The 24,450-nt window shown below is 52.4% G+C and overlaps 1 protein-coding gene and 1 long non-coding RNA gene across 10 annotated transcripts in view; one reads left to right on the forward strand and one right to left on the reverse strand.

Annotated features, from left to right (window-relative positions):
• Window positions 1-4,868: 4,868 nt before the first annotated feature.
• The window catches only part of Kif21b (kinesin family member 21B), a 47,913-nt gene continuing 28,331 nt past the window's right edge, over window positions 4,869-24,450 (forward strand). For 7 of the 9 annotated variants that reach the window (XM_063240130.1, XM_005005914.3, XM_013157978.2 and 4 more), the window contains exons 1-8: window positions 4,870-5,240; window positions 18,399-18,621; window positions 18,891-19,073; window positions 21,158-21,307; window positions 21,411-21,545; window positions 22,028-22,195; window positions 22,517-22,632; window positions 23,193-23,388. In XM_063240130.1, coding sequence (XP_063096200.1) covers window positions 5,200-5,240; window positions 18,399-18,621; window positions 18,891-19,073; window positions 21,158-21,307; window positions 21,411-21,545; window positions 22,028-22,195; window positions 22,517-22,632; window positions 23,193-23,388 — 1,212 coding nt within the window. In that variant the 5' untranslated portion in view covers window positions 4,870-5,199. Of the gene's footprint in view, window positions 5,241-18,398; window positions 18,622-18,890; window positions 19,074-19,103; window positions 19,694-21,157; window positions 21,308-21,410; window positions 21,546-22,027; window positions 22,196-22,516; window positions 22,633-23,192; window positions 23,389-24,450 lie in introns of those variants that run through there. The other 2 variants (XM_023567196.2, XM_063240133.1) reach the window with 2 other exon arrangements.
• Window positions 5,436-6,641, reverse strand: LOC134474001 (uncharacterized). Its single transcript, XR_010044529.1, has 2 exons — window positions 6,398-6,641; window positions 5,436-5,813 (listed from the first exon to the last, which is right to left on the reverse strand). It is a non-coding gene; the product is annotated as an uncharacterized LOC134474001 (long non-coding RNA).

Genomic DNA, 24,450 nt, shown 5'->3' on the forward strand with positions numbered 1-24,450 from the left:
TGTGTAAGGGGGGAAATGGGGGATGGGGATGGGGGGAGGTGGGAGAGCCGGACTGGGTAGGAAAACAAGCCCTGGCATCTTCCCAGATCAGGCCTCGGAACTCTAGCTCCACCCCCTTACTACTGTATCAGAGGAGGCAAGGCTACACCACGGTAACGTGCAACCCAGAAGTCGGGGGCTCCACACAAGAAAAGCTTATTTCGCATACGCTCTATGAATGACATCCATGTGAGGGTACCAGTGGCTCTTAAAGCTTTGCCTTGAGGTAGCAACTGTCAGTTTTGCCACATTTCTTGGATTTTTGTCACAGCTGCAAAGCCCTGCCCACTTTTTATTGGTTAATGTCCCCTGGACCGTTTCTATTACAGAAGGGTAAGGATATGCAGCCCCACCTTGCACCAGAAGACAGAAAACTGTAAATATGTGAGTAGCACTAATGACCACTACCCTGGCCAACTGACCTTTGAGCCCATTTCCTCTTCTGCAAAATAGAGATGATAACAGTGTTTACATCTCAGAGTCTTGTGTGCTTAGATGAGAGAACTTATATAACACATGTGGCCACAGGGACGGTACAAGCACAGACCACCCCCCCATCTCCCCCCACCCCTATGACCTCCAGGGAGGTTAGGCCTGGATCCCTCCAGTGGGATCCAGCATGCCCAGGCTCCTCCTGACCATGAAGAGGCTCGCCCCAGGTCTGCCTGCCTCGGAATGCCAAGTGGCCCGGTAGAAAACTTTCAGCAGAGCTGCCTTTTCCACTCTCTGGACCTCATGCTGATTACTGGGGCCAGACCACCTCAAGAGCCATAATCTCCCTCTCTCCCTGCCTCCCCCTGAGACTCCCCCTGAGACTTCCTGCCCCTCTCAGGAACTTCCTTATGACAAAACTACTTTTCTGTCCAGTAAGAGATGAGGAGGGACAGAGAATCCAAAGGAAACACAATGGAAATTAACCTCCACCACACTGTGCTGGGCACTGGATGCCTGAGCCAGGCTATCTCACCACTACCTCACAACAGTCCCAAGAGGAGGTACACATGATTATCCTCTTTTTGATGTGGAAGCTGACTCTTGGCATGGTTTCCTCACTGGTAAAAGGTTGCATAGCTATTAAGTGGCAGAGTTAGGATCTGAGTCCAGATCTCTGTGACTCAGAAGACCACAATTCAGCTTCTGGTCTGTTTTTCGTTATTTCATTCAGATTATATTTTTGTCAGGACTGTAAGCTCACCCAGAGACAAATCTCAGATGTTTACCCTTTTGCTCCTATCATGCTGTCACGTAAACTGTCCTGTACTGCGAGTATGGAGACTGAGCTTTCAGTCTTCCTGCTCAGCCCCTATCAAGCTGTACTGTGCAACTTTGGACAAGTCCTTTTACCTCTCTGGGTCAGTGTCTTCACCAGAAGGCAAAAGGGACAGATTGGGTGATTCAACAGTTCTTTCCAACTCTAAGACCTGGTGACAGAAACTGCTCACATTTGCTCCTGCCTTTGGCTCTAATACTGTGATAGAAAGCACTGTGAAGCAGACATGTGGGTAAGGATGCCATGTTTGAGCTACAGAGCACTAATCAAACCCTAATTATCATTTAAAACCAAAAGTAGGTTTGTTGTTTTTAGACTGATGGCGTATTTGTAATCCACAGCAATTTTCTCCCTCCCTTGCTATTTAAAACAATTTCCTCTGTAGCTAAGTCTGTCTCCTCCTGCAACAACGGAAGTGAGGCTAAGCCTGTGTCCATGCTCAGATCTCCTGAGTCTGCAACCCAGTGTACCTTCTTTGGGGTTCTGTGCTTCTGTCAGTGGGCAAAATTCAGCCCAGCCTCTGTCTCTGGAGGTTGTGGCTGGACATCTGCCAGAGGATGGGCTAAGGCCTCTTCTCCCAAAGAGTGCTGCTAGGGTGCAGTTGAGAGGTACAGAATGCTGTGTCTTTTATCCTCAAGACTTTAGGTCAGTGCTCAGAGAGGTTTTGAAAATACTGGTAACCTGTACTAACCCTAAAGAAGCTGAAAGAGAAGTGGGATCAAGTTCAGGCTACCTTCAGAGACATTCCTAGAGCCTATAAATTCTCTAGTGCCTTGATTTGTTCCTATAGGGTTGCTACTGAGAGCTGGGATGTGGCTGAGAGAGATCTGGGCCAGATGGCTGCCCAAGTCATGGCTGGAATATTTTAACAGTAGCGTGGGAGCTTCCAGTCTCTGAGAGGGCTCTCCACACCTCCCCCAGGTTCCCATCTGTCCTGACGCCCACAGCTCCTGTCAAAAGAGATGATGGAGGCCCCAAGATGCCTGGGGGAAGAGTCTCAACTTGGGACAAGAACTGGGAATCAAATTCCAGTCCAGCTAGGAGCTCAGCACCTCTGTGTGTGTGTGTGTGTGTGTGTGTGTGTGTGTGTGTGTTTATATCAGTGAGGAAAGCATTGGGGTCACATACACATTATATAGCTGGTCCCAAGAAATTTCAGGGTTTGGGAAGAAGGGAAGGAAAGAAGAGCAGTTAGGAGGTCGAGGTGGGTAGAGATAACTACAGACAGGAACCAGGGGCTGTACTGAACCTGCACAGAGCCTGAAAAGGGCAGGGATTGGCCTAGGCTTTGTCTGACTTGTCTATTCTAAATCTCCTAAACTACAGCCATTTAAGCCTCTTTCCTGCCTTGTGCCCTCACATAGTCTGTGCCCAGTTAGCTCCTAATCTCTGGACTGCAGATCCCAGGAGCCAGGGCTGCCCTGGTAATCCCTGATGGCCTAGGGGGAGCTGCTGAGGTAGCTGGGGTTGCCAAAGTTCTGAGGCTAGGACTTCTAGGAAGCCTGAGTATCCAGCCAATGTGCCTCTTTTCTTGTCCTGGCTGGACATCCTGTGGCCCAGAAAGATGCAGAGGGGGTAGGCAGCAGCTCTGGCAGCATTTCCCAGCAGTGGACCTGTGAGTCAGAAGGGTCACCTAATATTGGAAGTCAGCACAGACCTCCTGCAGACAGGAAACCAGAGTCAGCCCCAAAAAAGTCCAGAGATGAGTGGGAGGGACAGTAGAGTCACAAAACACAGCACGATCATCTAAGAGGCTAGGCCTAGAGCTGTCATGATTGTAGGTTTTAAAAACCAAGGCCAGCCCAGTTTCCCTCTTCCTAAATACTTGCTTGAGCATAATCTGGAGAGTCCAGAACCACATGCACAAATTCAAATCCTGAGTCTCTTATATGCTATGTGAGACTCAATTTCCCATTTGTAAAGTTGGAAAACAATAAAGCTTACTTCACAAGGTTATGAGGATGAAACCAGAACATGAAGTATCAAGTATCTTGTTTGTGTAGGTAGGTGGTCCATAGATGCTACTCTGCTCCTCACATCCTATTTAGTTGGAAGATGGAAAGACAGTGTCTAGGACCTGACTTCCTACTTTGGGAGAAGCAATTCACTGGCTCCTGGGAGAGCTTCATCAAGGTTCAAAACCAGTATCCAGGATTCCACCAGGACCCCAGCAGTACTGCTGGTGGCACTTCTCTTGTTGGCTTTGAGGATGGGAAGGGTATGTTGATTTGACCTTGACATTTGTCCTTGAATGATCCCAAACAGGGATCTGGGCCCTTAGATGAAGTGGTTACCCAGAGGGGTGGTGAGAAGGAAGATGACACCAACAAATGTATCCTCATACCCTAACTCACACCCTTGCCAAAATTCCTGACATGGTTTCATCATCTGAGGGTGATGCAAGAGGTTTGGAGTCAGACTTCTCTCCCTCCCCTCCCCAAGAGATCTTCATCCACATCTGGAGCTGCAGCTGGGTCCTCCTCTTGGGCCCTTTCCAGAGGGAACTGGGTGAAGTAAGGGAAGGGAGGGCAGCTGGTGAGGGGCCCTGTGAATGGCCCCAATGTTGGGAGTTAGCAGGACAGGGAGGAGGAGTCCAACCTCCGAGGGAGGGGAAGAGGACAGGAAAGGGAATTGTGACTTCATGGCACTGGTTTCCTCCTCCATCACTGCCCTGTGTGAGAAGCTCTAGGACTCCCCTTGTCCTTTATGTCCATTACTACAAGCAGCTGTCCTCCTCCTCCTTCTCCTTCTCCCCCTCCTTCTTCTCCTTTCTCCCTCCCCTTCCCACCCACCTTCCTGCCCAGCCTTTCTATCCAGGTGTCCTGCTAGAAAGTGCCCCCTTTGTTCTGGCCTCTTCCTAGCCCATCTCGGGCCTCCCACACTGACCCTCTCCCCCAACTTCCACAACAAGCCGAGTGTGCACCAGGCACAGTGGGGTCACCCCCGGGGCATAAAAGTCAATGGGACCACGGTCCGAAGTAGGGAGGGGCCAGCCTGGGCTAGGAGCCTGGCCAGGATCCTACCAGAAGATGGGCTTAGAGGATGTAGGGTGGAGGTGGGGGATTTTACTGAGCCACTAGCAAGAATCCCCTTCAATAAAGGTTGGAGACTTTACTGGAATAAATGTAAAGGGAAGCGTTTCTGGCTCTTTCGAACTAAAAACCGCTAATCACTGTGGGACGTTTGAGGTGTAGGGCTCTGGTCAGAAGGCCAAGGTTCTTACCCACTCTTGGCCACTAACTCTGCTGTGTGACCTTGGGTAGTTCCCCTCTTTGCGTTATGAAAACAAGCTCTCATTGAGGCTGAGGTTCTGCAACTCTGAGGGTCGACGCTCCAGTGTGGTCGCCTTCTCCGCCCCCACCCTTCACTCTTACAAAGCCGTCCGGCCCCCAGCAACCTGATGGACTCCTGCCAAGAGGTCCCTTTAAAGGCACAAATCCCGCCCCGGCTGCTCCTTCGGGCCCAGGATTGGTGGCTCCGTGCAGGGGCGGGGCCCGGCGCGGACTCGGCGGGGCTCGGGGGCGGGGCCTGGGCCGGCGCGGCCCCCGCCCCCTTTGTTCGCGCTGCGGCGGGAGGCGGCGGGCCGGGCGGGAGGTGTGTGCGCGCGTGTGCCGCGCCGTGGGGAGCCGCGGGTCGCGCCGCCGGCTGTCAGCTAGCTCCGCGCAGCCGCCCGATGGCGCGAGGAGGCTCGCGGGACCGGCCGCGGGGGGCTGGCCGCGAGTGAGTCCTTCTGCCTGTCGCCGGAGAGCATGTCACCTCCAGCCTCCGCGTCAGCCTTCTCCAGCCGTCCCCGCGTCCCCGCCTCCTGCAGCCGCAGTCGCAGCCGCTACCTTCAGCATTGGCCTCCGGCCCCCTCCCCAGATCCCCCCAGACCCTAGCGCCGGGGGAGCATGGCTGGCCAGGGGGACTGCTGCGTCAAGGTGGCCGTCAGGTAGGGACGACGGCAGGGAAGGGGCGCGCGCGCGCAGAGGGCTCGGGCTTTGTCTCGCGTGGGCTCGGGGGCCGGGGGCGCGGGCACCGCTCGTGCCGGAATTCTCCGCACTTGGGGAGGAGGGGCCGGAGTGGGCCGGGTGGAGGGCGCTGCGCACTGGCCCGGCTGCCGCGGGGGATCGGAGGCCCAGAGGACTGCTGGAAGGTGGCTTTGTTTGGGTGGTAATTTCGGGCCCCTCTTGGGAGCTCTTAATGATCAGAAAATCGAATAAACAAGGAAATCCGGTATTTCACACCCAGCCCTGGCCCAGGCCGGAGCGGAGCGTCTGTGTGTTTCCTCTTCGCCTCCCCACGAGGCTGCTGTCTCATACCCGGCTATGGGAGAGCAAAAATGTTTCCCCTCATCTACCTTAGTCAGTCAGTGCTGCGCTCTTGGTCCAGGCAGCTGTTCCTGCACACCATCCTGAGAGCTGTTCTGCAGACAAAGATTGGTTGTGGGACTCATGAAAGGACTGGATCGTTGCCTTGGCCTTCTGTGTGGAGCCAGGGGCATGAGGAGAGAATCCTGCTGATTCTGGAGATGGGGCGAGGGGGTGAGAGGGCAGAGAGTTAAGGCTGATGCCCATCCTGGGGCACTCAGGTGAAATTGAGCGGAGGAGGGCTGTATAGATTTATCTGGGGCGCCATTGCCAATAGCTCTGGGATTTGGAGTCATCTCTTGACAGAAATCAGGCAGGGAGAGGACAGGGCTGGGTGGGTTTTGTTGGGAGGGGCACACAGAGGTGCAGAGCAGGAAATACTGCAAAGTTGAACCATCTGTGTTCTTTGTGCTGGGTGGAGACGCTCTATACCACACCACCTCTCCCTGTTTTTATTTGGGGTTATCTCTTTCAGAGGGGTATTCTGAGAGAATACTAGTTTGGGACTGGCCATCAAGGCAAGGATCTGGAGAGCAACATTCATTTGTGCCCCAGCTTTGTATGCTGGGGGAGGGGGCATGTTCCAGGTCTAGGGTGGGTCCTGGAGACAAATCTCTGGTTCCCTTGGGTTACAAGTGACCCAGATTTCAGGAGTCCTGGCAAGTTGCTTCTAGCCAGGGTCAGGGATGGCACTGGAAAAGCTTCCATCTATGAGTCCCAAGAAAGATGCCCCAGCTACCTGGCCAGTCCTCGGCAGCCCAGAAAGGAGGCACTGATGCTGATCCCATCTCTGAGGTTGAGGGAAGGAGATTGAAGATCCCCGTCCCTGCACTCTAGGTGGTACTCAGACCACTACTTGAGAGCTGCAGCCTTCCTGGCCCCGAGCAGCCTGAGACAAAGAGGAGCCCCGCAGGTGCCTGGTGGGCTGGCCGGGGCGGGGCCAGGCTGCTGCTGGGGCTGACATTGCAGCATGAGCCCTTGGAGGTCGAGGAGGGAGCTGCGGCTGGGGGTGGGAGAGCGAATTGTAAATATGGCATCTGCAGCAGATGGGGAGAGACCGATCACCATAAAAGGGAAATGAAGCTCTAACCCCCACCCAGTGTGAACCAGGGCTGGGAAGGAAGGGGCTGGGGTGCCCCCTCCAACGGGGCTATCCTTTAGACTCCATCTTGTAGGAGAGAGCCAAACAAAGGCCCTGCACCTCAGCTTAGGATTCCAGGCTGGGCTGGGGTGTGGTAAGATGGTGGTGGGGGTTCCCACCTGGGGAACCTCAGGGGATGAACACCCTGGTTAGAGGGGAACAAAAACCTGGTGTTCCCTTCCCATTGCCACCACCAGAAGGTCCCTGGGATCCTATCCTGAGAGAAAGGATTATACTTGTCCTCTGAATCCAGTCCCAAAGGGTCTGGATCTCTGTCAGACTGCTCTGAAGGGGACCCAGGGAACCCCATGTGCTGTCTTTGAGTTGCTAGACTGGATGAAGGCATAGGAGGAATTGAGTATCAGAAGAGCCAAGCTTTTTTTGTGTGTATGGGGGGGGGGGAACTCCAGGAAAATGCCCCCCCCCCCCTAGCTCAACAGGAGCACCCAGCCTGCCACACGACAGATCTCAGTGGGCAGCTGGCTGTAGAAGGCAGACAGTGCCTGTACGGAGCCCAGTTTCTAACTGGGGAGCAGAGTAGGATTGGGCTGGGGCTGGGGTTGGGACAGGGAGCAGATGATACCAGGGATGTACCATAGAGGATGCTTGCTTTTGGATCTCCTTCCACCTTCGGAAAATCATTTGTCCTACCTAAAGGACTGGGTGTTGGACTGCAGTCAAGTAGAACATTTATAGAAAAGGCCAAGGATTTGGAATTGCCTAGAGCCACTGCAGCCCCATGACTTGCTAACCTCCTGCCAGGTTTTACTGTCTTTCTGACTTCCTAAAAGTCCTTTCTTGTCTGAAGTGTTTTGTGAATTCCTATGAGAATAACTTACGGTAAGCTAGAGTCTAGCTCTTTGCACAGGGAGGCCAGTGGAAGTCATTGTGTGGTGTGTGTGTGTGTGTGTGTGTGTGTGTGTGTTTAGGGACAGAGGCCTGGTCTGTTTGACTAGGTGAAGTTATAGGCCTGGGCTCAGGGCTTGGGGCCGTTAATCTGAATCAAAGCTAGTGATCTATAAAGTCCTGCACAAAAGGCCTGGGCTCTAAGAGAGCCAGAGGAAAGACATTTTGGGACCTGGAACTTCAAGATTAGGGGAAAAGATGCACGGTTGAACAGCCTTGCCCCATGGCATAGGTAGACTCAGGCCCAACTGCTCCTAACCTAGGCTAGCCAGCTTTATGCACAGAGATTTCCAGGCCTGTGCCTGACGGCTGCCCTGTGATCCCTTCAGCCTTTAATCCCCTTGTACAAACACACCCAACTTCCTGGGTTGAACTAGGACTGGCCCCTACCTGGGAACGGGGGAGGATGTTCACCAAAACTGGCGAGAGGTGAGGCTGAGCTTCCACCTGCCCTAGGCTGCAGAAATACAGACCTGACAAGAAGCAGAAGAGGGGCAACTGTTGAGAAAGTTGGCAAAGTTGAAATTGGGGAAGGAAGCCAAGTCACATGATGAGTTTATTTAAGACCCTTTTGAGCCCCCACCATGAGGGAGCCCTTAGTGTGCTAACTCTCTCCTCCCTTATCTTTGCCCTAGGTAGTTTCTCTAAACTTCCTTCCTTCAGACTCCTGGGGAGGGAGAGGTACCTTGGCCAGTCCCATATCCATCATTGAGACTGCAAGGCTGATGGGGGAGGGGAGGGGACCCGAGGGACATTGCTAAGCTGGACCCCTGCCCTCATTCATTTGGATTCTTTCGCTGCAGTTATTTCCTTAGTTCTGGCCACTCTGAAATCTTGGTCACTGTCTACATTTAGAATCCAGAGCACCTGGGGGTTGGGTGAGAGAGTGTGAGGAGGATGGAAAATACTGTAGGGGTGATATGCGGGGTATCTTAAGGGCCCCAAAGCCAGCCAGTGTCAATCAGTGCCAGCCATGTCCTATGCTGTCCAGTTTATAGATCTGGGAAACTGAGGCCGAGATAAGACCTCATGTAGGCTGTGTGGAGACCTGAGAATCTTGGTGGTGGCCTCCCACTGCAGAAATAGGCCTTATGTCATCACAAGGAAGTGGAGTGTAGTAACCACAGGCCCCGGAAACCTCCCTCCTCCACCACCCGGCCAGCCAATTTGATTGGATCTCAGCTTTTGAAAACCTCAGAGTGGAGTTAGGGTGGAGCTTGGACTACAGAAGTGACAGAGGTGACACATGCGTGGCACACGTACCCTTATAACCTTGAGAGCAAAGGGCAGGTTTGGGACCAGTGCATTTCATTCGCTGGATGAGTTAAGGGGCCTCTTCCTGATTTGCCCTTTTTGGCCTCAGTTTTATCCACTGGAAAAGAGGAACATCTGGTATGTTCTGATTTGTTCCTGGTGCACAGCAGTGGTCTGGATGAAGTAGAAGGAATATAATCCTTGGAGGGAACAAAATGCAAGTGGCCTCCTAAGGAGTCAAGTATCAATAAAATGTTTAAAAGATAAATCCTGATTTCAGTATACCTAAGAGGTGTCTCTAAATAATAGTGCACTCTTTGGTAAACAGTTCATCTCCAGCCCATTTGCTTATTTAGAGCAGAAAGCATACTGTGGTGGAAAGGAAACTGAACCAGGAAGCAACTAAGCACTATGATTTCTTGATAGCTTACCCTATGGCAGCCTCTGTGCTGGTATTATCTCCCGTTGTGTAGATCAGCAAAAACGTCTGCAGATATGAGAGGCTGTGCTGGATCTGATCTCAGTGCAGATCAGGGCTCCTCTGACTCTGTAAACTGCCTCCGATCCAACTGCGAGGTGCCTGAGTACTGTGCTCTCCATGCTTCCCTTTCTTCCAGTGCTGTATTACTGCACACAGTTACGGGAACAGGAAAGTGCACAGGTGCACAGTGCCGTGCAGGTGTGTAGCAAGGGGTAAGCAGTCCACAGTTGCCTTTTAGGGCTGCCTGACCCCACGGTAGTCCTAGTCCTAAGTCCTTGCTGTTCCTTTGTGTTTGAGGAGCTTCTGCCTCCACATTTCTTCCATTCTTCGATCCCCACAGCTGTCTCCTGCCTGAGTTCCACACTGGCAGTGGGGAAGGAAGTTGAGGGCAGCTTTGATTCCCCTGGTGCCCCTAGTTTCCCAGGCTCTCATTTGCCCTTGAGAGAGCAGCATGTTGGGACACTAAGGAGGAAAGCCACATGCCCTTGCTCTTCCCTCTTAGAACAGTTTGTAGGGGCCCCTGAGAGAGTGCTAGGCTGCAGAGGAGAGATTGCAGTCCTCTCAAGAGAGCAGCCCCCTCCAATTTATCTGCTCATTTAACCTCTGCAATGAGGGAAGGACCGAGCTCTGTAGGAGGGTTGGGAAACCCCAGGGCAGGTGGCTAGAGTGCTGAATGCATCCTGTTTTCAGGAGAATGCCCTCTGTTACTTCCAGCAGGTAGGAGGAGGAATGCCATGGCCCCTGTCCCCAGATTTCTGAGTCCTTATATCTCTGTCTTTCTTGATTGAAGCCCACTAGCAGAGTGGGTTTGGAAGCTGCCTATCCTTTCTGTAGGCAGGGCTGGTCCTTCCTGAGGCTGAGGGGAAGGTGTACCACGGAGAGCCCCTGCACCCAGGCTAGCAGTGGGATTGGGGACAGGACCAGCGGTAGAGGAGAGTCTCACTGCCTTCCACAGCCAGCCAGCTGCCTGTTGCTCAGCATTCCTCAGAAGGGGAGCATCCCCAGGGCCCAGTCCCCACTGAACTGTCCCCAACCAGATGCCTTCACAAACTCTGCAGCATCTCTTGCCTCCCAAGAGGTCATGAGAAACCCCCGACAGATGCCCTGTGATGGGGGTGGGGACATATCAGAGAAATGCTGGAGCACAGCTGAGTGGCACTTCCCAGAGCTGAGCTGCCCTTTTTCCCAGGCCCCAGAGACAGGGGAGGAGTCAGACCAGGCTCAAGAAGTTCCTGGTATTGCTCAGGGCCAGATCTGTGCAGTAGCCCCCTGAGGGCAGGCTGGGGGTCCCTCTAGCTCAGGACAGGGACTGGTCCCTTCTCCCAGCTCCTCCTCTGCATCTTGCTCCCTGGCTTCTGACATCTCACCCTGTTACTTGCTGCTTCTTCCTGGTGCTTGGCTTCAGCCTTTCGTGGCAGCACCCCTAATCCCCCAAACTGTCTCCAGCAGGCTCCCTTCCCATTTGCTGGCCTGACCCTGGGCATGACTCAGAAGTCAGTAGCCAGACTGTGGGATAAGCTAAAGAGTAAGGCTGAGGACTTCCCCAGCAGGGGAGGAGGGTCAGAGTTCTCAACTCTACTTGCTGGGCTGACACCCCAACATGCTACAGTGTTTCATCCTCCCTGTCACTCTCAGAGTATGCTCAGAGAGGAGTCGGGCACAGAAGGTCGGAGGCCCCTTCCTCCAGGCCTGCCAGGGCCTCATAAACCCATGTCCTTTGACCCTATAATACAAAACCTTCTTGTTTGGGGGTTCAGGGCAAGCCCGAATCCTTTCATTGAGCGCAGCCACAGAAGGATTGAGCTAGGGGCGCAGAGAGGCCAGTGAAATTCTAGAAGGAAGATACAAGACCCTCCTGGTGTCATGGGGCTCTGGCTCTGCCTCTCACTTTACCACTGCAGCTAAGGGCCAGCACCCCAGGTTGGGTTGTAGCACCCTGATTGAGAGAAGACGCTTGTGGGAAGAAGATGCCTGGTCTGTGCTAAGTCAGCCAAAAGCCCCCAAGTGTCTGGGAGCCAGACTCCCCTGAGAGAGCAGGGATTCTGCTTCCAGCCGCCTTCCCTAGAGTTGGCAGACTGCCACAGGGGCGGGGGGTGGGGGGAGGAGGAAGAGGGGTGCTCATTAAAGTATAGATGTAGATACTCTCTCTGTCACAGAAGCAGGCTCCGTGCTTCACCTGCCCCACAGAGGGGAAAATGCTTTCCCAAAAGACGACTCGGGGCTCTGCTGGCAGCTGCCAGTAGGATCAGCCCCTGAGATTCTCTGAAAGGGTCATTTTTCTCCAGCCCGATATCTCTGTGCCCTGGTGCACAGTTGCTTGATGGATGCATTGGAATTGCACACAAGCAGGACTGGCTGAATTTCATCTCCACCATTACAAATGGTGTGACTGTGGTCTTGTTAAATGTCTCTTTCTGAGCCTCAGTAAAAAGGGGCACACATCCCTTGCTTCATGGTATTGTCACAACACATTGCCTGTGTTCATGTGCATAAATCAGCCTGGCACCTAGGTTCTGAAAGATATTTGGTGGTGTTCTTATCTGATGAAGCCTGGGAGGTGCAGAGTGCACCCAAGAAGACAAGCATGGTGTCAGTGAAGAATGACACCTCAGAGAGAGGAGTCCACAGCCTCCCCTAGGCTGCCCTTCCCTAACATTGAACAATCTCTGTAGGCAGAAAGCTTCCCCCAACACCACCCCTTCCACTGCAGTTTATCTAAGTCTTTCCTGCTGTAGCTAAGCTTCCCTTTGATCTTGCCCTGTCACTGATGAGGAAGACCTGGTCCCTGGCAGGTCACAGAACAGCAGAGTGAGCCTGCATGCCAGGCTGACGAGAGGTCACAGGACTCTTCTCTGTGTCCTTCTCCTGTTGGTCCCCAGATACACAGAGACATGAATACATACTTCTACTGTGCGGGATACATCTCTGCTCTCACCCTGACCCAGCTGCCCACCACTGGAGCTAGATGTACCACCTCTAGGCTGGGTATGAGGCATCTAGACCAGTTTTGCTTTTTTCCTCAGGCTTGGATGCAACACACCAGTGATTGAGTGTTGCTTTTCTTGACTTTATGGTCCCTCCTTGGACTGTCCTGTTTCCCTCTGGGGTCACCTTTTCAGGATTCCAGAAAAGTTTAGGGAATCATATTAGAGCAAATATGCATCTAGTCCTCTGGAACTTTTTCTGGAAGATCTGGTCATGTTGGGTACCTTGACTACACAATATGTCCTAGTCCAGGCCACTGGTTCTGAAAGCCTTTGAGGGAGGGCCTGGAGGAAGGCAGCCCCTTGGCCTGGAAGTCCCTAAGTGTAGCTGCATCCACGCAGGCAGCTTTGTGTAAGCTGGTTCTCCCGGGCTCTCTCCTGAGTGGTGTTGATGGCTAGGGAGGATGGTCTTGTAGGAGACCTTGCTCCTTATTGGCTACCAACCTTGTGCCAAATTATGTAATTTATGTTCCATTTACCATTTGTAAATTACAGGCAAAATCCCCTTTATTTATTTATTTATTTTTGCAGGACTGGGGATTGCATCCTGGACCTTTGCACTGAACTGGATTCCCAGCCCTTTTCATATTTTTTTATTTTGAGACAAGGTGTCACTAAGTCACTAAGTTACATGGACTGGCCTCCAATGTGGGATCTTTCTGCTTCAGCCTCCCAGAAGTTTGAGATTACAGGCATGTAGCACCACATCTAACTAAAAATGTCCCCATTTGAAATGAATGATACCATGTGATGACCCAGCACACTCAAAGCATCCCAGCGTCTAGCAAGAGGTCTGGCTCTGAAGTTTAGTACTAAACTGAAGTTTGGTACTCTTGAGTGTACTAGGGTTCCAGGTTCAGTGCCAGCAAAGAAAAAGCATCAAGAATTACAGACCATGCACGGTCTTTGTTAAGAAAATTGGGTAAGCTTGATAGTTCTTGGCTAGCTATTTTCATGGCACCCTGTTACATCTCACCTTTAAGATGTAAGATCCTTCAAGTAAAAATTGCTGCACCCTTATGGGCCTGAGGGTACGGTTTAGAGGGCCGGTTGAGAGGAGCCCTAGCCCGCTGATTGGAATAGGCTAACTTCACCTAAGAAGCCTAGCTAACCTCAAGGCGCCCTAGGTCACCAGGCAAAGCTCTTGGGAGGGGTGATTGGCCAACAGGGTGTGATGTCACTAAGAACTGTGGGGATGAAGTGGGGGGTGAGGCTGGGCAGGCCGTGCCTTTCCCTCTAAACTGGGTGTGGGGCTCCAGGCACGTGCCTGGAGGTGCCCAGTAATTACCTCTGCCTCCGCAGTTTTCCATCCTGGCAGCTTTTCAGCACCCCTCACCCCGCCTGCCTCCTCCCTGTGTCTTATGTCCTTCCCTTCCGCCCTGTCCTCCTGGCTCCTCAAAGCGCAGAGGAACCGCTGAGCTCAGCTCTTCCCGCAGCCCAGGCTGGGCTCGGCTTGCAGCCTTTGTCCCAGCCGCCGTGGACACCGAGCGCGCGGGGGGGGGGGTGGGGGGGGCTCTTGCGCGTCCCTTACTGCACGTTCTGACCTCTAGGTTAGGGGACAGCTCGACACCACACCGGCCCCTGCTCAATTGTGAGCTAAGGAAGCTCAGCGCCCTCGCCGCTGGTGCCAGATCCTGTCTCTGAAAAGCTCCCGGGCGCGCTCACCCGCCGCTCAGCCTGCTTGTTGCCAAGTGGCAAATAGGCCAGCTCTGTTCTAGGGATTCCGGGGGCCTTTCTGAGCGGGGATGTCCTGCCAGCCAACTGTCCGTCCCTCCCTCAGTCCCCAGCTAAAGCCGGGCGGAGGGGTGGGGCTTGGGGCAAGATCGCCCTGGGCGAGATTCACTGGCAGCGATGACCTCGGCTTTTTGGGCCCCATATCTTTACTGACAAGAAGCAGCAGACCTATATTTTGTTACTTCGATTTATAAGAAAAAAATTACATTGCTTTTTCTTGATCATTGAGGTTTTTTTCTTGCCTCCTTATATCGTGTACTTTGAAGTAAATGCCTCATCTGGTCCTCATCCAGAGTGGGAGAACTTAGTGACCATCACTGACTGTCTCCTGACCCCTGACTGTCGCCTGACCCTCCTCCCATGCCCCAGGGAGATGCATGGCTTCCACCCTGCCTCAGAATTGACCTCACCCAGGGTGGATCCTGGAGAAGAGGCTGCTGGAGGAGAGACTGATGGAATACTTGGAAGTGAAGACTGAGAAAATACCTAAATAACCCAGGCAAGGTGCCACTGAGACTCAGGTGCCACAGGAAGGCAGAGACTGGACAAGAACCCTGATCTCTGGTCTGTGGCAGCTGGGCAGTGACTGAATTTTCCACCAAACAGAGTATGGTAAGGAAAGAGCCCCAGAGGATGGAGACACTGTCTGCTGGCCCTGGACTGTGAGCTCTGGAAGAGAGGGCCGCCCAGTGCCCAGTGCCCAGTGTGAACTTCCCCTAGGACTTCCAGGGAGCCCCTCCAGACCCTGGCTCTGATGGTGGTACCTGGGAGGATATTTCTTTAGTAATTTAGGGATTGAGAATTTTCTAGATAGGAGGTAGCCAGAGACATGGAAGAGCTGACCCCCAGCTTCACTGTGTTCCCTGTGTGTGACTTAACCACTTCAAGCTTCGACTTCCCATTCTGGAAAATGGGGATTGGAATTCCCTTCAGTAGGGAAACTGAGGAGCTGCCTGGCCCCATACCAGCTCACAGGAAGCACCCCTGAAATAAGTCTTCCTTTTCCTTTTGCTTACATTCACAGTTTCTCCTTCTGCTCCGTTCCTGTAACTGACACTGGCCTTCCAGGTCACTTACTGTGGGAATTAGTGACTCATCCAGGCTTTGTTCTCTGTCTCCCAGCTTGTATCCATTTTTCTAGGAGATGCCGCTCACTTACCTGCACCCTGGCAAAGTGCTCTGGTACTTAGACTGGCCTGGCTCCATATCAGGATATGCTGGGCCAAGCAAGCATCTCAAAGTGAATCCCCAGGTGATCCCCACAGCTTTTGGGTGCTGAAACCCTGGGGAACCCGTCTACATTCTCCTCTCAATACTGCCGTTCTACCCACTGTCTCCTTCCTGACAGGCAGGCTCCCCAGGTTTGGGGGCTGCTTACCGAAGGAGAAGCTGCCCCTCTCGTAGAAGGGCCCATGCAGCAGGGCTGCTGCTCCCGCTTGCCTGCTCCCTCTGTCTCCAGGGATGCTGATTCGATTTCCTCCAATCACCAGCATTGCCATCTGCCTGCAGTAATTAAATGGTGTTTGAACTGGATCCAGAAATCCCATTGCAGACAGACACGTGGGAAAGAGGGTGTCCTCAGGAGCTCCTACAGATCCACACAGCTCTGGGGTCCTCAGAGCTACCTGGGGCAGCCCATTGTTTTACCTGGAAGTGCCTGATTGGCCTGGGAGGAGGTATCTGCTGGCCCCATACCAGCTCACAGGCCTGCCCTGAGGGCCAGCGCCATGTGCAAGCCACACTCCTTTTTCCTTTGCTGTCTGCTGTTTCTCAAGTATGAGACTTTCTCTTGGCCCTCTGACACCTGGTCCCTGGAGCCAGTGTAGTGTAGGACCATTGAAAGGGCAGTGTACAGACTGTTTGGACTCAAATTGGCTCCTTACTGTCTATGACTAGTAGTAACCTCATCAGTTATGGGGAAATAACACAGAAGTAACACATGCTGGTCTGGTGGCTCACACCTGTAATCCCAACACTTTGGAAGATTAAAAGTTTGAGTCCAGCCCAGGCAACTTACTAAGTTAGTAAGACCCTGTCTTAAAAAACAAAAACGGGGCTGGGGATTTAACTCAGTGGCATAATAAGCTCGTGCCTTGCAAAGGCCCAGTCGTGAATTCGATCCCAGGTAAAAGAGGGTTAGGGATGTAGCTCAATACATCAATACAAGGCCTTGAATTCAACCCTCATTCCTCATTCCCTCCCAACACACACACACACACACACACACACACACACACACACACACACACGAAGTTAATTTGTGTCGGGGCTGTAGACACTGCTTGGCATATAGTAAGAACCTGGCATATGTCTGCTGCTGCGATTAGAGATAGAAGTCAAGGTAGGAGCCTTGCTGGGGTGGAAGTGGGGGATGGGTGAAGTTACTGGTCCCTGGGTCCAGAGAGGATATACCCAAATCACCTTCTCTCTTCCTGGTTAGAAAACAAGTCAGGCAAAGGATGAGAAGCTGATTCTACTTTTAGCTTAACGCAGAACCCTCTGGAAACAGGTGGCGACCTCCTTGGGCTTACGTTCCTCACTCCTGTGTACTAGGTGGGAACCAACCCTGAGAACCTCATGCCAAGGATCTCCCCATCTCCTCAGTATGCCCCCTCATAGCAAAGCACAGGTACATTGCTCAGGAGAGCACCAGGCCTGTATTGCAGCTCTGAGTGGGCTTGCAGGCTGAGGCAGCCTAGGATAGGGACAGGATGACAGGTTGGAGGCCTGGGTTCTGTGGCTAGGTGCCTCTGGTCCCTGGGTGGCTTGATCCTTCTCATTCTTTTCTCCACTTGTAAATGTTGGCTTAGGGAGAGGGAGCCTGACAAGTGACTCATTGTGAGCATCTGGCCAATGGCTCTGGCTTGTGAAGGCCTATGGGCATCGCAGACGAGCGCTCCTTTGCTTTAGGGTGTTTGGAGGGTGCTTTCTGCCAAAGCCTGCACACGCATGCTCACTGACTCATGCTGGGTTGCCATGGGTACCTCGCCATGGTAATGGCTGCTTAGGAGAGGGAAGAAAGGTGGCTAGATGGAGACAATCTGCCCATGGCTGGCTCTCTTCTCAGTCTTGATACGACTTTCCCTCCTCTGTACAGGGGAGCCTGCCAGGATCAGGGTTGTGGGCCCAGCCATTCACAGGGATCTTCTGGCTTAACCTAGGCTGCCAAGGTTGTACCTGATCTAGCCTGCAGCTCCTGGGAAAGAACCAGAGCTTATGCCTGAGAATGTCCACCAGGCTGTGGCATTGGGGAAAGGGGCTGCCGGGCTGAGGACCCTTTGTCTTAGTCACTTTTTTGTTGCTGAGACACAATAGCTGACATCTACAGCTTAAAAGAGGAGAGACTTATTTTGGCTCACCATGTGCAGAGTTTCAGTATATAGGCAGCTGTTCCAATCTAGGAATGGGGGAGCGAAGGAAGGGCCTGCAAAGGAAAGTAGCTCACATCATGGCTGCAGGAAGCAGAAAGTGAAGGAAGGACCTGAGGAGGGACAGTCATCCTCTCAGGCTGTGCCCTCAGTAACCTGCCTCTTCCAACTGGGCGCCACCTTCTGACAACACATTTAGCTATAAACTCATGGTAGACTAATCCACCCATGACTATAGTGCCCCCCAAAAGACAATCACTTCCCCACAGCCCCGCCTGTGATCACATGAGGCTTGATGGGACATCTAGATACTATAAACCGGAACAACAGAACCTAGCCCTGGCTCAAGGCGTGTGATATAGCATTTGGGGAGCCTCTGGGCCTGTCCCACTGTTTCCCCGCACTGGCCCTTTTCTTTGTCTCCCCAGAAGTGAGCAAGCATCTTGTCCCTTTGCTCAGAGGCATGCTGGTTTCTAGGCTCCTGGTCTAACTGGGAGTATATGTTTTCATGTCACATGGACCTAGGTTGGGCTTTGTCACTTCCCATCATACAACCTTGGACTAGTCATTTAAACTTGCTCAGCCTCAGACTTCTCAACTGTAGTCAGGAAAACAGTAAGTACTGCGTGGATTTGTAGTAAAGCACACAAGAGTTAGTTTCTATAAAATGCTTTCAACACAGCGTCAGGATACACTGAATACTCTGTAAATGTTAACGACTGTGGGTTTTGGTGATGTTCGTATTATTATAACTGAATTACCAAAGTTTGGGGGCTCCTAACTTCCTTCCTCTTCCAGCTGGTAGAGAAGTGGAAGGTGGCAGGTAATATGACACAATAGGACCTGACCCAGGGTTCTTCCTGTCTTGGCAGGATCCGGCCCCAACTGTCAAAGGAGAAGATTGAGGGCTGTCACATCTGTACCTCTGTCACCCCAGGGGAGCCTCAGGTCCTGCTGGGGAAGGACAAGGCCTTCACCTATGACTTTGTCTTCGACTTGGACACGTGGCAGGAACAGATCTATACAACGTGTGTGAACAAGCTCATTGAGGGCTGCTTCGAGGGCTACAATGCCACAGTGTTGGCCTACGGGCAGGTAAAGCCCCTCTGCTCCCACCAGTGGTCGGTCAGCTGATTTTCCCTCGCTGGTGTGGGAGACAGCCCTACTTCCAGAGCAATCGAGACAGCTGTGTAGTTTAGTCTGTTGTCTGAAGATGTTGCTCCGCTCCTGGGTGACAGGGCAGCTGTAGTCAGAGACTTCCCTTGGGTGCAGAAGGGGAACCAGGCTGAAGGAAGATAAGTGAGAGGGTTTGGCGAGATGCAGGCCCTGCTGGTAACACCTTCATTCTGTCTTTACCAATGCAGACAGGGGCTGGGAAAACGTACACTATGGGCACTGGCTTTGACATGACGACATCAGAGGAGGAGCAGGGTATCATTCCGAGAGCCATCGCACACCTCTTCGGGGGCATCGCTGAGCGCAAACGGCGGGCACAGGAGCAGGGCATAGCTGGGCCTGAGTTCAAAGTCAGCGCTCAGTTCTTGGAGGTACTGTGGTTTGTAGGGTGGGCAGACGGAGGCACGGTGGGTGCTGTAGGCACTGGACCCTCATCCAGTGCAAGGGAATGAGCCTAGGGAGCTATGGGAACATTGACAGGTGACAAATTCCCTAATATTGGAAGTATCCAAGCAAGGCGTGGAGGACCACTTGATGGGACACTCTGAAGGGTTTCTTGTATCAGATGGGGCTGGAGTTGACACCCTATAAGACAGACCCCTTGAGCCCTGACTGATTCTATCTCTGATACTTGTGATCTTGAGCGTGTCATTTACCACTCTGAGTAAGGGTTGGTGAGGATGGCTGGGGGGCATATGCCTGGCAGGGGCTGAAAGCTCCAGTTCTCTCTCTTCCTTCCGGCCTTCACGGGATCCTGCCTCTGCCTCTGCCTCTGAGCAACCTGCTTGTCCCTTTTGGGCTGAGATGATTCCTGCCTGTAAGGGTTCTCAGACCACAAGACAGAAAAGTCCTCCAGAAGGGACCTGCTTTTACCTCTGATCCTACTTGTCTCTGGGAGGATGTCATCCTGGAACTGTGGCAGCCAAGTGCTTTTGGGGTGAAGGAGTGGGCCTCTGAGCTTCTGATGCTGGCTGTGCTGAGCCCCACCCAGGTCAGTAACACCAGTGGTAGCAGCTCCCTTTTTGAAAGGCTTTCTGGAACCTTTTTCTCCTGACAGCTTTACAAGGCTGCTGTTCTGGGACACTTGGTTAGCAACTAGTTCACAGTGTCTAAGCCCCAAGGATCCAGCTCTAGGGCATTTTCTAAGTCTGAAGCATCCCTTGGTCTGACTGCACCTTGGCTGTTTTTAGAAAGAAGGATGAATGTGTCCTTAGCCCTGTTCTTGCTTCCTCATGCCTCATCCCCTGTACTCGTCACTTCCTGCTGGGCCATAGAAAGAGGAGGCAGGGCCACTGCCTTCCCCTTAGGGGACTTGTATTTTAGGCTCTTGTAGCTTTTCTATGTCCTTCTGGACTTCTGCTTCAGATAAACTACTTATCTCCATGTGCATGTGTGCGTGAGTGCATGTGCATGTGTGTATCTTGTTCCTTATATATCACTAGAAGCTTTTCTTTACAGCTCCTTGTTTTCTTTTCCATCCTGTTGTCACAGAGACCTCCAAAAGCAGGGCAACTTTTTGATAATCCTTTTCAAAGGTAACCAAAAGAGGTTAAATGATGTAAGTATGCCTGACCCACCGTAGAGATACTGCGCACCCCATCTTCACCGTCTCGCTTCCTTTACCATCTCTTCCACTTCCTGTGGGATAGTTCAGTCCCTTTAAAGCCATCAAAGCTTTGATGTTCAAGGGCCCCCTCCTCTCTTGCCCTACAAGATTCTCTGGGCTGCCTCATCTGTCCCCATCCCTTTGCCCACTCTCCAGCCCCAGCTCCCTGTCTGCTGGCCATCCCAGCGCTTTAGCAGTGACAGTTTCCCTGTCCTCAGTTTCAGTCACAGGAATCTTCGTGCCTGAGGCTGAAGTAATGTGGCCACTTCTGGCCAGGTCAGCTCCGCACAGTGTTCTTCCCAGGAGTCTAGACACAGCGGCCTTTCTCCATGTTCCTCTTTTCTCCCAAGCATAGGGCACAGCTGACATTCCTCTCATAGGAGACTGTCCTCACCTCAGTCTCAGGAACAGTCAGGATTAGAATGTGGCTCCCTGGTTTACACTGCCCTTTCTTATCTGGAGTCACATGCTCACATCCTCTTCCCAGTCCAGTTATATAATGAGATCTGCACAAATCATGGTCCTATCTTCCTCATCTCTGCATATAGGACCTACATCCATTTGTTCCCTTTAGGTCTTAAGCCCACCTGGGACTAAAAGCTGCTAGATGCTGGTTCCTGGGGAGAGAAGCAATGGTATATAGACTAAGGTCCACCTGATCTTCCTTTCCTGTCTATTAGGAGGACCTTGGAATTCAGAGCCTTAGAGGGGAACAGGCTGGGCAAGCTAATCTCCTGGGTCTCATTTTCTATTTCTGAAAAATGGAGATGGTTTATAAACACTACAAAGCCCCTCGGGGCCCTACACTGTGTGCTGCACAAACCCAGCCACTGTTTCCTCCTGGCACAGCTCTACAATGAGGAGATCCTTGACCTGTTTGATAGCACTCGTGACACTGACACCCGCCACCGCAGGTCCAACATCAAGATCCATGAAGATGCCAATGGTGGCATCTACACCACAGGTGTCACTTCTCGCCTCATCAACTCCCAGGAAGAGGTGAGCGTCCTCTGGAAACCCAGGGCAGGTACAGGGTCTCCTGAAAGATCCAAGGTTCCCAGCACAGTGGTCCAGAGTCCTCACTGCTTGCCTCTGTCTCCAGCTGATCCAGTGCCTGAAGCAAGGCGCCCTGTCTCGCACCACGGCCAGCACCCAGATGAATGTACAGAGCTCCCGCTCCCATGCCATCTTCACCATCCACCTGTGCCAGATGCGCTTGTGTGCCCAGCCCGACCTGGTGAGGAGCCCTCGGAGTCCAGCAGCTGCATGTTCCAGGGGCATCCCACGGAGGGCAAGGCGAGGAGCCAGCAAACCAGAGCCAGGGCTCACCTCGTTGCTTGTTGATGTTTCCTTTTCTTTTTCCTTGAGCTTCATTTACCTCGTCTATGTAATGGGATAATGGCACTTCTACTGTTGTATTGCAGAGATGGGATGGGAGTCCAGTGTTTGCAAGTACTGTGTACACATTAGAAGCTCTTGTACATGCAGGGCATGGGTGTCTTTTCTTTTTTTTTTTTTTTTTTTTTTTTTTTGTCTTTTCTTTTTCATTGGTACCAGGGATCGAACCCAGGACTGCCTGCTTGCAAGGCAGGTGCTTATGCCACTGAGCTAAATCCCCAGCCCCTATGGGTGTCTTTTCTATGAGGAGGTCAATTAGGAGCAGAGAGCCAGTGAGGTAGGGCAACGACAGGGGAAGTCAGATGCCACCTTCTGCTGCAGGTGAACGAGGCAGTGACCAGGCTTCCAGAGGGCACAGCTCCTACAAGCGAGTATGAGACTCTCACGGCTAAGTTTCACTTTGTGGACCTGGCTGGCTCAGAACGCTTGAAGCGGACAGGTGCCACCGGCGAGCGAGCCAAGGAAGGCATTTCCATCAACTGTGGCCTGGTAGGTACACGGAGCATCCACAGTCCCAGCAATCAGAACAGCTCAGGTTCAGACCCTCCCAAGGCTCTGTGACCCCATGCATGCCCAGGCTTCCTTGGGTCTCTTGCCAGCTGCTGTCCTGGAAACCTATAGTCATCACCTTTAGGCCTCTAGTCCTTCACTGTCAGCCCTCCCCCTTACCCCAGCTCCCTAATTTTACAGTTCATCCAACCTGCCCACTGAGGACCACTGGGGCCAGCTAGATAGGGTTGGGGATTGTGTTGTGCCGGCCCTCTCTCCCTCCCTGAGGGACTGTTGAGCTACTGAGTCTGTCTCCTGCAGCTGGCCTTGGGCAATGTCATCAGCGCCCTGGGAGACCAGAGCAAGAAGGTGGTACATGTGCCCTACAGGGACTCCAAGCTTACTCGGCTTCTCCAGGACTCGCTGGGGGGCAACAGGTAATTGATGTCATGCAGGGAAGACCCAGGGGAGGCAGAGAGGTTCCTGGGGATTTCCGCTATGAGGGTGAGATACATGATAGTCCTGTGGAGGAGAAGCAAAGAAAGAAGAGGAAGAGGAGGAAGGAGGAGGAAGATATCTTCCATCTTGGGTTGCAGACACCTTGAGATGCTCCATGACCTTTGGCCAGTTATGTTCAGACTCAGCGACCTTATCTGCAAAGCTGAGAGCTATTCCCAAAGGAAGTCCTACTACCCAAATGAGACAAGAGATGGGAAATAGTAGAAACAGAGACCATGCATGTCCTTATCATTAAGCAGAGGGTTCTGCGTTAGGCATCGTTGCCATGCTAGCGCATTCACGGAGCTACCCTCTCACAATGGAAACTCTCAGCCAGGTGGTCCAGAACTTCATGCCCCAAGTTCTGCTCTTCTGAATGCCCAGATCTATTGAGTCTAAGGTCATGGGGTATGGGGTAGGAGCAGGACCTCTGCTCCAAGGCAGTGCTTCTGGGTTGGCTGTGTTCCTGGCCCTCACCCCAGCCTGACTACACCTCCAGCCAGACCATTATGATTGCCTGCGTGAGCCCCTCAGATCGGGACTTCATGGAGACACTCAACACACTTAAATATGCCAATCGGGCTCGAAACATCAAGAACAAGGTAGTGGTGAACCAGGACAAGACCAGCCAGCAGATCAGTGCGCTGCGGGCCGAGATCGCACGCCTGCAAATGGAGCTGATGGAGTACAAGGCGGTGAGTGCCTGCCCATCTGCATCCTGCAGTATCTCTTGGATCCTGTGTTCCTTTGGTTTCTGCCCTGTCATCTTTGCTGGAGTTCCTTGGTGTGCCTCTGGCTACTCCTTTGCAATTCTGTGTGCAAGGCATGTCTGCCCGACACTAGGGTCTCTCTAGGTGAATCTGGCAGTCTGAGTGCACCATTAGATGCATTCTAAGTCAGGCGCAGAGGAGCACCTTGGCTGTGTTACATGGCAGTATGGCTGGAGCAGAGGTGTTTTTATATCCACTGGACAGAAGAAATTGATCCACTGCGACAGCATAGTTGACAGTAGAGTTCATAGGAATGGTCATTGTGCTGCAAGGTGACAGAGGAGAGAGAGTTGTTCCTCCTCATGCAGTGACCAGAAAGGGTCTCATGCAGGAACCTTTTGAACATATGAGATAGCATTAAAAGCAAGTGGACAGAGACAGATTTGGCAATGCATGCCTATAAGTCCGGCACTCTGGGAGGCTGGGGCAGGAGAGTCACAAGTTTAAGCCCTACCTGGGCAGCTTTGCTTTTTTTCTTTATGAAAGGCCATGAATATAGCTAGCTTAGTGCAAGGCCCCAGGTTTGATCCCCAGTACCAATAAATAAATAAATAAACATGGGCAGATATTCTAGGCAAAGGACAGGCCTTACATAAAAGAAAAGACAGGAGAATATGCACCTTAGGAAGGTGTCTAATTCTCTGTGACTAGAGCCTGTGGCTGGAACCTGGCACACAACTGGTTTCAGATTGGCTTGTACTTGTTTTAAAACAATGCAACTTAGTTGTCAGCCTTTCTAAAAACATCCTGAAAATTGGAGTTTCAGGTTTTCCAGGAAACCCTGAAGCTCTAACAAATGGCATACGTTTACTGGAGTCACCAGTTGGCTAACTCTGTGACACCAAGTCTGTGACTTTATTTCAGTCTCCCCCACTGGCTGCTGTCTGCCACCCCAACGGACTCATTTCTGTTAGCTTCCTGCCCAGCAGGGTTTGTCCCTTGGGTTAGCCTGTGTGGAGATAGGCAAATGAGCGGAGAGAGGTGGGC

Source organism: Cavia porcellus, unplaced genomic scaffold, assembly GCF_034190915.1.
Source record: "Cavia porcellus strain 051 isolate PalLab524CR breed Dunkin Hartley unplaced genomic scaffold, mCavPor4.1 scaffold_29, whole genome shotgun sequence".
Taxonomy (NCBI): Eukaryota; Metazoa; Chordata; class Mammalia; order Rodentia; family Caviidae; genus Cavia; species Cavia porcellus.